The sequence below is a fragment of the Diabrotica virgifera genome, chromosome 9 (genome assembly GCF_917563875.1).
Source record: "Diabrotica virgifera virgifera chromosome 9, PGI_DIABVI_V3a".
Classification (NCBI taxonomy): Eukaryota; Metazoa; Arthropoda; class Insecta; order Coleoptera; family Chrysomelidae; genus Diabrotica; species Diabrotica virgifera.
This window is the reverse complement of record NC_065451.1, coordinates 59,352,052-59,369,997: the sequence shown is the minus strand read 5'-3', so window position 1 is coordinate 59,369,997 and position 17,946 is coordinate 59,352,052. Positions and strand designations below refer to the sequence as shown.

Below are 17,946 nucleotides of genomic sequence, written 5' to 3'. Positions count from 1 at the left end.
CCTATAAATTTACATTATATTGTTTCCCACCTTCAGACGTACCCGACGAGTGTGGCAACTACCTCTGTGACAGTGACACTTTTAGTTGACATACTCCTCTGATACGTCTAAATGTGGGAAACAATCAATATAATGTAAATTTATAGACTTCTATCGCTAAATTTACCACCTCTACAAGTTTTATCTCTTTTTATCTCTCAACTTAGTATGTTTTCCAGCTTTTACGCTATTTTATTGGTTATTAGCGCGCTCATCACTGTATATACGTATTAAGTGATGAGCGCGCTAATAACCGGTAAAATAACGCAAAAGATGGAAAACATATTAAGTTATGAGATAAAAAGAAATGAAACTAGTAGAGTTGGGAAATTTAGCGATAAAAACCTATAAATTTACATTATATTTATTGTTTTTTACCTTTAGACGCATCGGGCGAGTTTGGTAACTGCCACTGTGACAGTGACAAATTTTAGTTGACATACTCTTTTGATACGTCTAAAGGTGGGAAACAACAAATATATGTACATTTATAGGCTTGTATCGCCAAATTTTCCACCTCTACTAGTTTCATTTCAATTTGATCTCATAACTTAGTATGTTTTCCATCTTTTGCGTTATTTTGCCGGTTATTAGCGCGCTCATTACTGTTTATGGTACATTCCATGTCAAATCACTCAGGCAAAAAATTTTGGTTCTCCGATTTGTCTGAAAATTGGTATATAGCTTCTGCGGGACATAAAAATAAGGTATTTAAGGTCAAGAAATCTTCTTCTTTTTTTTTCAAAATGTTATTTTATGCGATTTTACAGTGATTTGGTGTTTATTTAAACAAATTTGCATTTTCTATCGTAAAGTATCAATGAAAAACATAATATTTTAATAGAAGGGACTCAAAAATGTCATATGGCATTATAACAAGTTATTTTGATTCAAAACAAGTTTTTGATCAAATTTTATAGTGTAGAAAACGTTAAAATGCCGTTTTTTTACATGTTCCTCCATTCCCAAAATACATCATCATCGATTTGGCTGAAAATTTTCCCACGGATATCCAAAACATAGGACTTTAAGTGGTTAGAAGGATTTGAATTTTATTACAATACCAAAAAAGTTACGTGCAGTAATATCAGACTCAAAAGTATATTAGTCCATTCGGGATAGCATTTGACCTTGCATGCCGAGCTGCCCAAAATTTTATTTTTCTAATCATTAGGGGAGTCAATAGTAGCCTAAATTTAAAATCACGAATGAATTCCTCCGTTACGTTAGCCGCCATGTTGTTTTTAGAGGAGAACCTGTTTTGCTCAATATCTCCGCCATTTTTAACTTTTCGACAAAAATGGTAGGAACTGAAATTGTTCCAAATAAATGGTATTTACAACTATTACAATTTATTTTTAACAATTTTTGTCGTGAGGTCGATATTTTCGAGTTAATTGTACTTACAGTAGACGCCTATATTTTTGACTATGATATTGCATGTAACTTTTTTGGTATTGTAATATAATTCAAATCCTCTTCACCACTTACAGCCCTATGTTTTGACTATCTGTGGGCAAATTTTCAGCCAAGTCGATTATGATGTATTTTGGGAATGGAGAAAAATGTAAGAAACGGTATTTTAACGTTTTCTACACTATAAACTTTTTTTTGAATCAAAATAACTTGTTAGAATGCCATATAATGACATTTTTGAGTCCCTTCTATTAAAATATTCTGTTTTCCGTTGATACTTTACGATAGAAAATGCAAATTTGTTTAAATAAACTCCAAATCACTGTAAAATCGCATAAAATAACATTTTGAGAAAATAAGAAGATTTTTTGACCTTAAATATCTTATTTTTACGCCCCGCGGAAGGTGTGGTGTTGCTTGCAAGAGGAACAAAAGAGCTACAGGAAATAGTACAGAGAATAGTAAAAGCAGCGAAGAAAATGGGACTCCACATAAATGAAACTAAAACAAAATGTATGGAATGGGCAGATGGTCAGTTCAGGAATGGACAAAAGCTTAAAGTAGAAGAAGAAACATCATACGAATTCGAAATGGTAGAAAGATTTACATACCTAGGAGCAATAATATCACGTAAACCGAATATTAAAGAAGAAATACAAGCTCGAATAATGGCAGGCAACAAAAGTGTACATGCGCTTAATGGAATGTTGAAAAGCAAGTTTTTATCAAGAAAGGCAAAAATACAGTTATACAAAACAACTATCCAACCAATAGTAACATACTGCAGTGAGACATGGACAATGACAAAAAATGAACAAAGTTTACTGGAGATCTGGGAACGGAAAATCCTGAGGAAGATATATGGAGGAATAATAAGGGACGGTTTATGGTTAAGAAGATCAAATAATGAGTTAAAGGAATTAACTACAACATAGCCTCAAAAAAGAGAAAAGGAAGACCGAAAAATAGATGGAAGCAAGAGGTCGAAAAATATATGGAAAAAATGGGGTTAGAAGGCCAGAGAAGAAAAATGAATAAATAACAGGAAGGAATGGAGAAAAATCACATACCAAGCCAGAGAAGATCTAGGTACCTAAAGAAAAGTAAAAATGAAGAACGAACAAACTTTTCAAGCCATGGGCCTCTAAGGCCTTTAGTGCTATTATAATTCAAATCCTTTTCACCACTTAAAGTCCTATGTTTTGACTATCTGTGGGCAAATTTTCAGCCAAATCGATTATGATGTATTTTGGGAATGGAGAAAAATGTAAAAAACGGTATTTTAACGTTTTCTACACTATAAATTTTTTTTTAATCAAAATAACTTGTTAGAATGCCATATAATGACATTTTTGAGTCCTTTTTATTAAAATATTCTGTTTTCCGTTGATACTTTACGATAGAAAATGCAAATTTGTTTAAATAAACTCCAAATCACTGTAAAATCGCATAAAATAACATTTTGAGAAAAAAGATGATTTTTTGACCTTAAATATCTTATTTTTACGCCCCGCGGAAGATATATGTATACCAATTTTCAGACAAATCGGAGATCCAAATTTTTTTTTGCTCCAAATTTGAGTAATTTTAAATTGAATCACCCTTATACATAACGTGTGTTACTGAAATAGTGAAATAATAACCATCATACACTGTGAATAATATAATTTGATACATACCCATTTACTAATCATTGTTCCGCATGTGTGCTTCCCCTAATGCCAAACTTTTGCTTTGCAGAGTCCCTAATCGAACTTTATAGCATGAGTTCAACAATTCTAACAGAAACTCAACTAAAATGTTCTTCTTTACCGCCTGGTCTTACTCCGCCAGGTTCCGCAGATAGCAAGTTGAACCGAAGCAAGTCAAATGCCGGGAGCAAATCGCAAGACCTCTTCTCTCAGTTACCGGAGGACGCCAACGAAAAGGAAGAGAAGCTCTCCCTGTTCGACAGGATATTCCCGAGAAAGAGCGGAAGGAAGAAGAAGAAGGAGGGGAAGGAGAAAGCGGACGAGCAGGTTGTCGAGAGCTTCGAGCAAGGTAAATCTAGGATGAGGAATACTGTAGATTTTTAGATTGTGTGGAAATAAAAGATCTGAAACAAAACTAGCTTCTATATTATTGAATTCCTATGTATATGTTATAAATAGAGAGCGGAATAAATGCAAAGTACATTTGGATGTATACAGGGTGAGTCATGAGGAACTGTACATACTCCTACCTCGTATAAAGGCTCCTATGGGGAATAACAAATGACCATTAAAAAGTGTCTGCTTCCATTGTTTAATAATATACAGGGCGAGTTTCGCATTTTGACATAAATTTTTATTCGTCATAATTTTTGAACGGTCAGATCGATGTGTCTCTTATTTCGGCCAATCGTTACACTATTACCACCTAATCAACTGATTTATTCAAACTAGAAAAAAATCAGGTCCGGCTTTAAAAAAATTAGTTCGTTTGCGTCTTAGAAAAAATTTCACCCTGTATACGCTTTTTGAAAACTCTAATATAAATTTTACAAATTAGACAATAGGCAATTAAAATGGCATATTTATTTTTTTCCGCACACGATTCCTTAATTTTTTATAAAAAAATCAAATTTGACTATGAATTAAAAGTTTGGTAAAGTGAACCATAGATTTAAAAAAATTAACTGTTATTACAAAAATTAATTTTTTTTGAACAAATATTTAATTTATGTTACCATCCAATCAACTGATTTATTCAAACTAGAAAAAAATCAGGCCCGGATTTAAAAAATTAGTTCGTTTTAGTCTTAGAAAAAATTTCACCCTGTATACGCGTTTTGAAAACTCTAATATCAATTTTACAAATTAGACAAATAGGCAATTAAAATGGCATATTTATTTTTTTCCGCACACGATTACTTAATTTTTTAATAAAAAAACAAATTTGTCAAAATCGGAATTTTAACCTAAAAATGAAAAAAAAATGAAATCACGGTTTAACTCGCTACAACTCTGTTCCATTTTAATATTTTTTTTCTGAAATTTTTACAGCACATATCTCTTACCCTTGTGAAGACTATGAAAATTGTTGTAGACTTTCAGTCTTCTTCTCGTAAAAGTTATGAATTTTTAAAAATAAAAGGTGCAGATTCGTGAATTGCAAAGTTAAATCGCAAAAATTAAGTGAACAAATTTAAAATTTATCTATTTGATCACGTCTATGAATGTTAAACTATAAAGTCCAAAAGAAGTGTTATGGGGAGTTTTAGATCTAGACGTGTCATAGAAAAAAAAAAGAATGTGTATGTACTTTATACGCACGTAAGAAGTTATACTTCTATTATAATATAATTTCAACGAAATAAATATACCTACTTAACAATTACAATACAAAAAATAATTACCAAAAATGAACCAAAACTTAACAATGCCAAATATTAAAAAAAAAAAGAAAAAGATATGAATCGTCCGGGATTTGAACCCGCAATCTCTGGTCCAATGATTTACCAACAAGGCCATCAAGCCGCATGGTAGTTACCTTTCAGATATACATAATTATACATCACGGTGACAAGTGAAATATAAAAATAGATGTTTTATTATTTTAAGCCCAAGGAAGACAAATCCAAAGACACAAAATTATAATAAAAAACCTTTTAAACCACCTTTTTCAAATTGCGCAAGTTGTATTATTAATATTAATGTTAATAAATGAAATATAAATATTTTGACGTTTCACAATTTGACAATTCACTTTTAACTGCAGTGTATTAAAAATTTTAAAGCACTAGTGCCTTAAAGTAGCATTTTTAACGCTCCTATGGAGTCCTAAAAATTGCATTTTTAACACGTTTGTAGAAAAATATATTTAAAAACACTAATATATTCTTTCCACACCTTTTCTGGACTGATACATACATAAATTAAAAAAACATTTTGAAGTATAACTTCAAAAATATATGTAATATGAAAACTATTTAAAAAGGCAGTATAACTATTAACTAACCTTTGTTGTTTCTCTTCCCACAAATTTTAAAACGCAACAACCATATATAACCAAACCGTCAACCGTACAAACCACAGCTGCGCTACAGCTGCCATATTGGATAATTTTTGACATGTCATTTGAACATCCAATCAGAACAAAGTTATAATGCGCATGCGCCGGGATCGTAGGTTTTAACATATAAAAAATTCACCCTCATATCGCACGTAAAGAAGTATAACTTCAAAAAATGCTAAAACTTTTTAATTTTAAGAAAAACGTTGTTTTTGTAAATTAATTTTTGTAAAAAAAGTTAATTTTTTTAAATCTATGCAAAAACTTTGCCAAACTTTTTATGCATAGTCAAATTTGATTTTTTAATAAAAAATTAAGTAATCGTGTGGGGAAAAAAGTATGCCATTTTAATTGTCTATTTGTCTTATTTGTAAAATTCATATTAGAGTTTCTAAAAAACGTATACAGGGTGAAATTTTTTCTAAGACCCAAACGAACTATTTTTTTAACCCCGGGCCTGATTTTTTTCAAGTTTGAATAAACCAGTTGATTGGGTGGTATCATAAATTAAATATTTGTTCAAAAAAAATTCATTTTTGTAATAAAAGTAAGTTTTTTTAAATCTATGGTTCACTTTACCAAACTTTTAATTATTCATAGTCAATTTTGATTTTTTTAATAAAAAATTAAGTAATCGTGTGGGGAAAAAATAAATATGTGCCATTTTAATTGCCTATTTGTCTAATTTGTAAAATTCGTATTAGAGTTTTCAAAAAGCGTATACAGGGTGAAATTTTTTCTAAGACCAAAACGAACTTATTTTTTAAATTCGGGCCTGATTTTTTCTAGTTTGAATAAATTAGTTGATTGGGTGGTAACATCAATTAAATATTTGTTAAAAAAAAATTTATTTTGGTAATAAAAGTTAATTTTGTTAAATCTATGGTTCACTTTACCAAACTTTTAATTCATATAATTTGATTTAATTTAATAGTCAAATTTGATTTTTTTATAAAAAAGTAAGCAATCGTGTGCGGAAAAAAATAAATATGCCATTTTAATTGCCTATTTGTCTAATTTGTAAAATTCATATTAGAGTTTTCAAAAAGCGGATACAGGGTGAAATTAGGAAAGATACAATATGCAAAATGAAAAACGGGAAAACAGCGGGAGACGACGGAATATGTGCAGAACTTATAAAATACGGACGTGAAGCACTATACAGAAAGATTTATGAACTAATATAGAATATATGGAATAAGGAAACAATGCCCGAAGAATGGAAGAAAGGAATTATTGTGACAATCCCAAAACAAGGAGACCACAGGATATGTAAAAACTACCGAGCAATTAATTTACTGAATGTAACATATAAAGTACTGACTGGTATAATTAGAGACAGACTAACAATATACAGAGAACAAAGCATAGGAGACTACCAGTACGGTTTCAGAAAAGGAAGATCCACGATAGATGCTATCCATATACTAAAACAAGCGATAGAGAAAACATACGAGTACGACGGAGAAGCACATATACTTTTTCTAGACTTTAAACAGGCTTTTGACAAACTAAGTAGAAGAAAAATGATCCAAGACTTACAAGAGAGCAAAATACCAAATAAAATTATAAGAATGATAGAAATGACAATGCGAGATTCCCAAGCAACAATAGACACCGGAAGAGAGAGAACAGAAATAATAAAAATTAAAAATGGAGTAAGACAAGGAGATGCGCTCTCAACTGTACTATTTATTCTATCATTAGATAAGATAATAAAAAAGTTGTCAAACGCAGGAACTATAAATAAAAATACAGTACAAATAATTGGATATGCGGACGATATAACCATAGTAGCAACAGATAAAAAGGCATTAAAGAAAACCTTTCAAGAAATAGAAAACGAATCCAAACTAAGAGGACTGGAAATACATGAAAATAAAACAAAATATATGAATGTAAGTAAAAAAAAAAGAAGACGCAACTGACAGAAATGACAATAGACGCACACAGCTTCGAAGAGGTTGAAACATTCAAATATTTGGGAGTATTAGTCAACAGAAGAAATGAAAGTGTAGATATGAAAAGAAGATTTCAAGCAGGAAACAAAGCATTCTACAGAAATAAAAAAATTTTCAAAGATAAGAAGATAAGCCGAAATACAAAAATGAAAATCTACAAAACGACCATAAGACCAATAGTGCTATATGCTTTGGAGACATTCACATTAACAGCAAGAGAAGAAGAGCAGCTGAAAGTTTTTGAGAGAAAAATTATGAGAAAAATTCTGGGACCAAAGAGGGAAAACGAAGAGGATGCAAGGCAATGGATGAACCACGAAATACAAGAATGGATGGGTCAAGAGAACATAGTAAGAGCAACAAAAGCACAGAGAATTAGATGGTACGGACACATAATGAGAAGAGAGAAGAACAATCCGTTAAGAGTTATAACCGAATGGATACCACCAGGTAAAAGAACCAGAGGCAGGCCTAAACTCAGATGGAGACAACAAGTGGAAGAAGACTTAAGAAGTATGGAAATTAGAAATATAGGAAGCAAAATCAGAGAGAGAGAAGAATGGAGAAAGGTAGTGGAAACAGCGAAGTCACACCAGCAATTGTAAAACTAAAGTCAGAATGGGATGATCCCCCACAAAAAGGATCTTCAAGTGAAAACAGCTTCAGCTTCCTCGGGAGCGTACAGCTTGTATAAATATAAAATGGTTCACTTTACCAAACTTTTAATTCATATAATTTGATTTAATTTAATAGTCAAATTTGATTTTTTTATAAAAAAGTAAGCAATCGTGTGCGGAAATAAATAAATATGCCATTTTAATTGCCGATTTGTCTAATTTGTAAAATTCATATTAGAGTTTTCAAAAAGCGGATACAGGGTGAAATTTTTTCTAAGGCCCAAACGAACTAATTTTTTTAAAGCCGGACCTTTTTTAAAGCAGGAAAGCTGATTTTTTTCTAGTTTGAATAAATCAGTTGATTAGGTGGTAATAGTGTAACGATTGACCAAAATAAGAGACACATCGATCTGACCGTTCAAAAATTATGACGAATACAAATTTCTGTCAAAATGCGAAACTCGCCCTGTATATTATTAAACAATGGGAGCAGACACTTTTTAATGGTCATTTGTTATTCCCCATAGGGGCCTCCATCCGAGGTAGGAGTATGTACAGTTCCTCATGACTCACTCTGTATATTGCATATTTTAAAAATACATTTTAAATTAATTCTTAGTTGAAAGTTTGTAACTTAAATATGAACCAGCTCATTATCTATCGCTCATTATCTTTCTCGACTTACTGGTAGAAAGTCGTAAGTAAATACCTATGTACCTGCTTTAGAAAAAAAAAAGAAAGAAAAATGACGATTTTCAATATAAATATCATTTTTGAAATTATGAGGAACCTAAATAAGGCAAGTAAAACCTGATTTATGTTAGAACGGGGCGTGCACGATACATGCCGTAGAACAATAGAAAGCGCACGTCGCAGCACGTTCCCGAAGTCGCCCCGTTCCGTTTTATGATAAACTAGCCAATGCTTTTCATATCGGACGATTCTTCAACGTGCCGTGTCGTCCACGTCTCCGTCCTAACACAAATCAGCCTTTGTTCTGTCAGTTGTTTTTTGTTGGTAAGTATTTTGGACTTTAATAAGTAAAGATTTAATTTTAAAATGTTGTTTTTAGTTGTTAATGCAGCCCAATCCCATAACGAACCTTCCTAATTAATACCTAATTAAAAAATATATTTTAGAATAAAGCATGGCAAAAGTTCTTATCAGAGCTTGATAGAAGAATGTTTGAACTTGAATATAGGTACTTGATGATTACAAAAATAAAAATTTTTACTTGTGTTTTTGGCCCTTGAAAATCGTCATCTTTCATTCTTTTTATTAAACGCTTTTCTTTAATTCAATAGTTTGCGTCAAATCTTTAGACGTTAATTTGACTGCCTTTTCTTCAATGCAAATGAATGAAAATTTGCAAACATATGCATTCGCGGGAACAATATACGAATAGTCAATAACATTTTTTTTATGTTTATTAATTGTTTAAATAAAAAAAAAACGATTTTAATGGAAAATGCTTAAATTCTCTTGTTTTTTACAATGTAGAAACTTGAAACTTTTACGGATTGTAGCTAATGATATGAACTATACATAATTTCACTTTTTACGTTAATTGTTTACGTTATGCTTCATAAATCAACAATAAAGTTTCAAATTTATTGCCGATTCCGACTACTTTTCATGTTTGTATGACGATATATTTTAATGTTTGAAAAGTGTAAGCCTAAAAAGTAAAAAATAAAAAATACAAACAAAAAATTTTAAGAAACGCTTTTCTTTAGTTACGAGTGACTAAAATTAAAAATATTATAACAAAATCAACTAAAAAGCAAAAAATAAAAAAAATTGAAAAAATCGTAACACATTCGTTAAAGAAAAGCTTGGGGCGAAAACCGTTTATTCGATGAAGACGCGCCACTCTTTTCTTTGACGAATGTGTTAGATTTTTTCAATTCTTTTTATTTTTTGATTTTTAGTTGATTTTGTATATAGACCAGGGCGCATCTGTAAAAATATTAGTACATTTGGACGTTGAGAGGTGACTCAAATTTTTTTGCAGAAATTGCTTGAAAATAAATTAAATATTAATATTTGAGTTATCCTCCCTCTCAAAAAGGTCCGGAACATTGTTTAAATAATCAAAATGTCAAAAAATTAAGGAAAAATTTGATTTTTTTTTTCGTTTTTTGATTATAACTTTAAAAGTATTCATTTTCGAGAAAAGTTGTACTGACATAAAAGTTGCGTAATTAAATTTCCTACAATACAGAATTGGTTAGAAATTTAAAAAATAGTCACCCCTGTAGCAAAATAGCAATAATTACGAAAAAAACATACAACAACAAGTATTTGCATTTTACGTTTTTCAACCATTTATGCTACACGTACGACCCTCATATTCCACCCAGAACTTTATGATACAGTAAAACAATACTGTAAATTTCATTAAGATCGTTTTAATAGATTTTGCAAAATAAATTTTGCAATCCAGCTTTCGTAAAAAAAATTCATTTTTTCAAAATGTTACAGGACTGAAAATAAAGCAGATAGCAGGTTGAAATTTTTTTTGCGGATAGAAATCTACTGTACCTTTCATTTGCAATTTTGCAAAATTAAAATCGGTTAACACCACGGCGTCAGGAATTTTTTTTAAATAAACATTAATTATTGGTGCTACGCGCAGGACAGCGGATAGTTTGCTCTGATTGGGCATTCCAATGACCTTTGATAATGATTGATACATTTTAATTTTTATTAAATTTCCATATAAATAAATAAATTTGTTTATTGCAAAATAAAAAACACATACTCTATCCTTTGAAATACCACTTTTATTAGCAAAAACTTTCTTTGTTCATATATTTTAACTTAAAAAATAAAAGTTTATTATTTTTAAACATATGCAATTGTTTAAACAATATTTCACAAACAATAATAAAATTAGTTTGATTTTTGTGGAATTAAAATATTAAAATACAACAAAATATAGAGTAAGAAAATAATATATTAGATAAACATTGGAAGAAATTTTGGTGGAAATCCACTTGTGAGAATCGAACACCGCTGTCCTGCACGTAACACCAAAAATTGTTTTTTTAAAAAATTTCCTGACGCCGTGGTAATTAATCGATTTTAATTTTGCAAATTGCAAATGAAAGGTACAGTACACTTGTATAAGCAAAAAAAATTTCAACCTGCTATCTGCTTTTTTTTTCTGTCCTGTAACATTTTGAAAAAATGAATTTTTTTTGCGAAAGCTGGATTGCAAAATTTATTCTGCAAAATCTATTAAACCGATCTTAATGAAATTTACAGTATTGTTTTACTGTATCACAAAGTTTTTCTGGGTGAAAGATGAAGGTCCTAAATGTAGCATAAATGGTTGAAAAACGTAAAATGCGAATACTTCTTTTTGTATGTTTTTTTCGCAATTATTGCTATTTTGCAACTAGGGTGACTATTTTTTAAATTATTAACCAATTTTATGTTGTAGGAAATTTAATTACGCAAATTTATGTCAGTGCAACTTTTCTCGGAAATGAATACTTTTAAAGTTATAATCAAAAAACGAAGAAAAAAATCGAATTTTTCCTTGATTTTTTGACATTTTGATTATTTAAACAATGTTCCGGACCTTTTTGAGAGGGAGGATAACCCAAATACTATTATTTCATTTATTTTCAAGCAATTTCTGCAAAAAAATTTGAGTCACCTCTCAACGTCCATCTCAAAACAGATGCGCCCTAGACTAATAATATTTTTAATTTTAGTCACTCGCAACTAAAGAAAAGCGTTTCTGAAAAAACATTTTTTTTTCAGATTTAAATTGTTTATAACATGAAAACGATCGACTTAAGAGAACATTTACAAAATACCTTTTTTGCTTTAGTATTGCTGGATAATTGCTGGATTAATAGCAAGCTGAAAATTTGTTAATAGCTTAACGGTGTCTAGTCGGACAAACTTTGATGGGAGGTAATACTGGAACAGGTCAAGTTTTATTTGTAGAACAGGTTACAAGTTTCAACGTCAGACTGCAAAAACGTCCCATGTATTTTGTCGGATAGAACGTCCAATTGATTTGTTGCCCTTTCATTAAACGCTAATTTTTTTTTAATTAAAAGAAGTCATTTTTTAATTATTAATTAATTATAGTCAGAACATAATTAGATCGGGCACCCCTTTTTTTATAATTGTTAACATACTAAATTACATCATTTTATCCATTAAACAAATCGGTGCCGATCGACCTTATATCGGATCCTCTACTACTGTGTCCAAACACATTTTTAGTGATAAACTGCTCAGGTTTTTAGTTGAAAATTTTTGAAAAATATTTTATTAGAAATTCATACTATGATGTATTAGATTCTTAATTATAATATCAGTTTTTGTGTGTCATTTCATTTGTTTTTATGTGAAAAATAAATATGTATATTAAAGATAAATGTTTATATTTAATATTTTGTTTTATTTTTTGAGTATTTTTAATGTGCATTTGCATATTTAGGCACATTTAGAAGAAAATAGCTGCATATTTTCTGTAAAGATGATGCATAATATATGTGCATATTTTGGTAATGTGTTACATATTATATTCCGCTCTCTAGTTATAAATATTATTCAATGCAATCTTTTATAGACTGTATATTTATAAATGTCATAAGTTATATATCAGAGATTTTCAAGCCGACATGCGGCCGACAGAATATTTGAGAAAAACAGATAGATATTTTTAAAAAACCGTTTGGAAATAAATTTATATCTAGTCAAAAATTGTATTTATTTTCCAAAAATCAACAAAGTTAATGTAGAATAATAAATCCTGACGCAACGAAAAATTCCTAAATCTAACCAATTTTAAATAAATATGAGTCAAACTCGAGCACATACATTATGTAAAACTGTTTTTTCTTTCACCGAGTTAATTAAAATCAGTAGCAGAAATTATTTGAAGCATGCAATATAGAATTTTTTGTCTATTTTCAAATTATCTTTATTCGTGTAACTGGTAAATGGATATTAAGGAAAAAGTTATTGTTTTTGTATCATTTTATAATAATTCCGCTTGTTTACTTACGAAATAGTATGACAATTTGCATATTATTAAAAATCAGGTAACCAGCCACTAAAAAATTAATAAATAAATGGCACTATCTAAAAAGTATCTAAAAGGTAATAAGTGATCACCTTTTATGACCAGGGCCGTAACTACTATTTGGGGGCCCCGGGGCAAACGTGATCTGGGGCCCTTACCGTCGAGTCTATGATTTATCCCCCGTCGGAATAGGGGGGGGGGGGGTTCGGAAAAGTGCTTGATATTTAACCCCTTGAAAACTCATTTTAATGCATTTCATGACTGAAGTTTCTTGTACCTACATATTGCTGTTTTAGTTGACCAACACAAAAAATTTTGAAATCACCTTATTTTAAGTTAAATAATTTTGCAAGTACCATCTTATCTGTTTTATGCAAGTACATTGTTCGGCTACAAGGTGGTTCCTTTCACGTACCAATATGTGACCTGGGGTAAATTGGTTAAAACAATATAGCTGGGACGGGGGCCCATATTCCGGTTGCATTTAAGTTTTTATTTCGCTGAAATGACTAATTTTCTCAGTAACAATTTATATCTTTACGGAAGGTCTCGGAAGCCCCAGCTTAGCCCGGGTCTCCTCTTCCGATGGCATTTTAGGTTTTTGTTACGCCAAAATAACTAATTTCCTAGGTAATAATTTAAATTTTTAAGTTATGATCTCGGGGGCCCCAGCTTAGCTGCCTCAACTTTATGTTGAGGTCCAGGGTGCATCTGTCTTTTTAAAATTGTGTCATTTGAAACTATTTCGTTGGTATCGGCTTTTAAAATACATACATACAAAATCTATGCACGGCCAACCAAACGAGGGCCCCTCTTGGCCGGGGGCCCCGGGGCACTGCCCCGGTTGCCCCAATGGTAGTTACGGCCCTGTTTATGACTGTAAGTCTTTCCCTGCATATTGGTAACTCTGTACCGGATCAAAGGTATATTTTTATACACCCTGCATTTTATTTTAAATTATACATTTTAAATCGCCCAAGGAGAGTAGTATAAATTTGACCCCGTGGGACCATTTCTTTTTTTTTTATTACAGTACTGAAACCCATATATGTTAACTCACAGAGCCCTTTTACAGAGGTGGAAAGTAAGATGTTCACTAGAACTATCCATAATCTCGTCATAGATTTCCGACAAGGGTACGACAGCATTAAAAGAGATCAGATGTGGAATGGAATGGTAGAACTTCCAGCTCCAAAAAAACCTATCCAACTCGTGAAGATATGTGTAAATAGCTGTAGATCCAGAGTACGAATAGGTAACAAACTCTCAGAATCGTTTGAAATAATCAGTGGCCTGAAACAAGGAGATGTGCTCTCACCTCTTCTTTTTAATATAATCCTGGAGAAAGTAGTAAGAACAGCACAAATTAGAACAGAACTACTGACAGTAAATGGACCAAAATTACTACTAGCATACGCGGTTGGCATTGACATTGTGGGAAACACAGTCATCAACGTGAAAGAGACTATCAATAAATTAGAGGTAGAGGCAAAAAACTGGTCTAAGAAGAGAAAACCAAGTATATGTTTACTAACAGACAAAAGAGATGAGATAGAATAGGGCAAAATGTTACAATGGATCCATATAACTTTGAAAGAGTAGCATAACGATATCACGGAACAGATAAAAGGGAGAATCCAGGCAGCAAATAGATATGTGCATAGCCTCCACAACACTATTAAATCTAATAGCCTAACACGAACATAAAAAACAGTATATAAGACAGTGATTGGGAGAGGATAGGCAGGGCCGGCGATAACGGGCCTGCAAGGGATGCACTGCAGGCGGGCGCCCCTATTAGGGGGGCGCCAAAATGAGCTTTTTTTTGGTGGTGCGATACAAAATATTAATTTAAAAGAAACCGAAGGGCGCCTATGCTAGTTTTGCAGGCGGGCGCCTTATACCCTAGCGCCGGTACTGAGGATAGGCTACCAAAAAGAGCACTGAATGCTAGAATGTAGGGAAAGAGACCTGTTGGAAAGCCAAGAAAACGCTGGGAAGACACAGTAAACAGCGACGCACAAGCCCTTTTAGGAGTCCGTATATGGAGAAGAGCAGCCACAGACAAGCAAGGGTAGGGGCAAAAAATAAAAGAGGCCAAGGCTCCATTTGGGCTGTAGTGCCGTAGAAGAAGAAGAAGACAGTGATTAGTCCGTTGCTCATGTATGAGTGTGACGCGGACTCTGACAAAGGCAATAGAAAAAAAAACTCCGGTGTTTTGAGAGAAAAATCCTCCGAAGAATCTTTGGACCTTCGATCACGACCCGAATACTAACCAATACCGAATGAGAATAAATGTTGAGGTCAAACAGATGTATAGGGCTAGTGACGTAGTCCAACAGATTAAATCCCTACGTCTAAGATGGGCACGTCATATCCATATACTCGATAATAACCGCCTTGCGAAGCTAATCTGGGAGGAAGCTCTTACAGGAAGCTCTTAGAACGTCCACGAATGCGATAGATGGTCAGATTTAAGAACAATGGGGCTACCCACTGACCCCAACTATGAAGGGTCTCGCTACCACCGTTCGAGGTGGTAGCGAGTTGTGCAGTCAGCTAAGACCTACCCCAGGTTGTACTAATATGAGAAGAAGAAGGTGTTCCTAGTACTCTCTCTTATCGTTTTCCCATTACTGAGGATCGTGATATCTTCCAATATTCTTAACAATTTTTTTCCATTGGTCGGACCATCTAGTTGGTGATCATTCTCTTGATCTTCTCCCCGGAACGTTTCCAGAAACAATTAATCTCTCCAAACTATCGTCACCTCTGAGAATCACGTGACCGAATAATTGCAGAATTCGTTGCAGACATATTGTGGACAGCCTGTTTAATCTAGAGTTGATTTAGAATGGAAACGTTTGTCCTATGAGCTGTCCAAGGTATGCGCAGCATTCTTCTCCAGCACCACTTCTCAAAGGCATCAATTTTTTGGCGCTCGCGTGCGCGAAGAGTTCAAGTCTGTGTCCCGTATAGAAATATTGAGAATACAAGGACATTCACCAGTCACCTCTTGATATTTTGCGATGTAGATCTGTCTTTCCAAACTTTAGTTAGTCGACTCATCGCATTTTGTGCCATAACAATATGTGTCCGAACTTCTGCTGCACAGTTACCATCGTTAGTTATACTAGACCCGAGATAGACATCTATCTGATATTCCTGTAATATGTTAGTCAGTTGAATAGTGTGGAATCTGTCGATTACCATTATTTTTTCTTAGCTTTATTAATTTTTAGACCAACTTTATTGCTTTCGTACTAAAATCTTCGCAGGAGATCAAACATTTCTTGCTCATTTGCTGCTATTAGTGTAGTGTCGTCGGTAAATCTTAAATTGGAGATTTTCCTGCCAGCTACTGTTACTCCACCGGCTCATCCTTCTAAAGCCATCCTCAGACATGTTCACCATAGATGTTGAATAAGTCAGGTGACAACACGCATCCTTGTCTAACACCTCTCTCAGTCTTGAATTAATTTGAGAACTTCTGATCTAGTCTTACTGTTGCTATATTGAACTGGTACAGATTTTTAATAATGTCACAAGGTGCATTGGTGTGCACGTTTATTTCTATTAAAATGGACCACAGATTTATCCAGCTTATACAATAAAATGCCTTTTGGTAGTTAACGAAGCATATAATCATAGATATATGAAATTCTCTAGATTTTTCAATGAGTTGTCTCAGGTTCAGGATTTGTTCCCGTATACCTTCACCCTTTACAAACCCCGCTTGTTTCTGAGGTATTTGGTAATGTAGTAGATAGGTTTTTAATCTGTTTTTGATGATATGCAATAAGATTTTACTAGCATGTGTTATTAGTGACAGTGTGCGGTAGTTTTCACATCTGGTAGTACTAGTTCCTTTTGTGTGTAGCTGGATATAAATTGAGGTACACCCATCAGATTACCATTTCCCTGAATTCCAAACAGCGCCACAGATAGAATGGATGATATGCAATCCTTTATCACCTAGCAACTGTAGTATTGCGTCTGGTATTTGAGTCCATAGTACAGTTGGATTCAATTCGGATATAAACCACTTAAATAAACATGCCGAGACAGTATTGCAAAAAAAAACAAAAATATGGGATCATAAAAAGTGCAGGTGATGTGGCTTGATAAGGTGGGAATGTAAGAATAAAAAGGAGGTGCAGGACGTCGAATAAAGATCGATTTATTTACAATTCGTATTTATTAGTACAATTTTTATGACAGCTGTAAACTACAGACTGATTCATTCAATAAGAACAATTTGGTTTATATAGTCGCACAAAATGACTGTGTTCTAGAACGGCCTGAGGAACTCCAGACTAACAGAATAAGTGTTGAGTTACTAGAAGCGTCGCACACTCGGGGTGATCTGAAATACATGTCACAGTATAAAAAGTAAAAAGTTTAATACAATATATTAAACAAAAATTTTATCTTAAAAAATATTAAATATACATTTTGACTGCCTTATTTAGACGAATAATATATAGACGTAACGTCTAATTAAACTCCAAAACCTCGTAAGTCGATTTTTGGTCCATTATTACTTTTATACTTTGTTGGTTTCTACTTTTACATATTATCTTTTAAACCACGAAAGCTTGTAAGTCAATATTTAAATTTAATGGTACTAGCGACATCTACAAAAACCTCATAAGTAAAATTTTAAGTTACAAAACCTCATAAGTTGCATTTTTATGAGACAAAACCCCGTAAGTTTAATGATAGTTTAAGATTTTAAGTAACAAAACCTCGTAAGTCGCTCTTTGACAAAAAAGAATATTACTGAATTTTACTTAATGGAATCGTTAGGTACCTAAAAAGAACCCCA

The 17,946-nt window shown here is 32.4% G+C and overlaps 2 protein-coding genes across 11 annotated transcripts in view; one reads left to right on the top strand and one right to left on the bottom strand.

Annotated features, from left to right (window-relative positions):
* The window catches only part of LOC114331514 (uncharacterized), a 741,127-nt gene that overhangs the window by 670,631 nt on the left and 52,550 nt on the right, over positions 1-17,946 (top strand). For 8 of the 10 annotated variants that reach the window (XM_050661244.1, XM_050661245.1, XM_028281101.2 and 5 more), the window contains one exon: positions 3,196-3,495. The exons of 1 other annotated variant lie outside the window; for it this stretch is intronic. In XM_050661244.1, the coding sequence (XP_050517201.1) occupies positions 3,196-3,495 (300 nt within the window). The remainder of the gene's footprint in view (positions 1-3,195; positions 3,496-17,946) is intronic. One more of the 10 variants, XM_050661246.1, reaches the window with a different exon arrangement.
* The window catches only part of LOC114339168 (dynein axonemal heavy chain 1-like), a 1,269,803-nt gene continuing 1,269,154 nt past the window's right edge, over positions 17,298-17,946 (bottom strand). Inside the window, exon 24 of the transcript XR_007700607.1 lies at positions 17,298-17,484. The gene's annotated coding sequence lies outside the window, so the exon portion shown is untranslated. The remainder of the gene's footprint in view (positions 17,485-17,946) is intronic.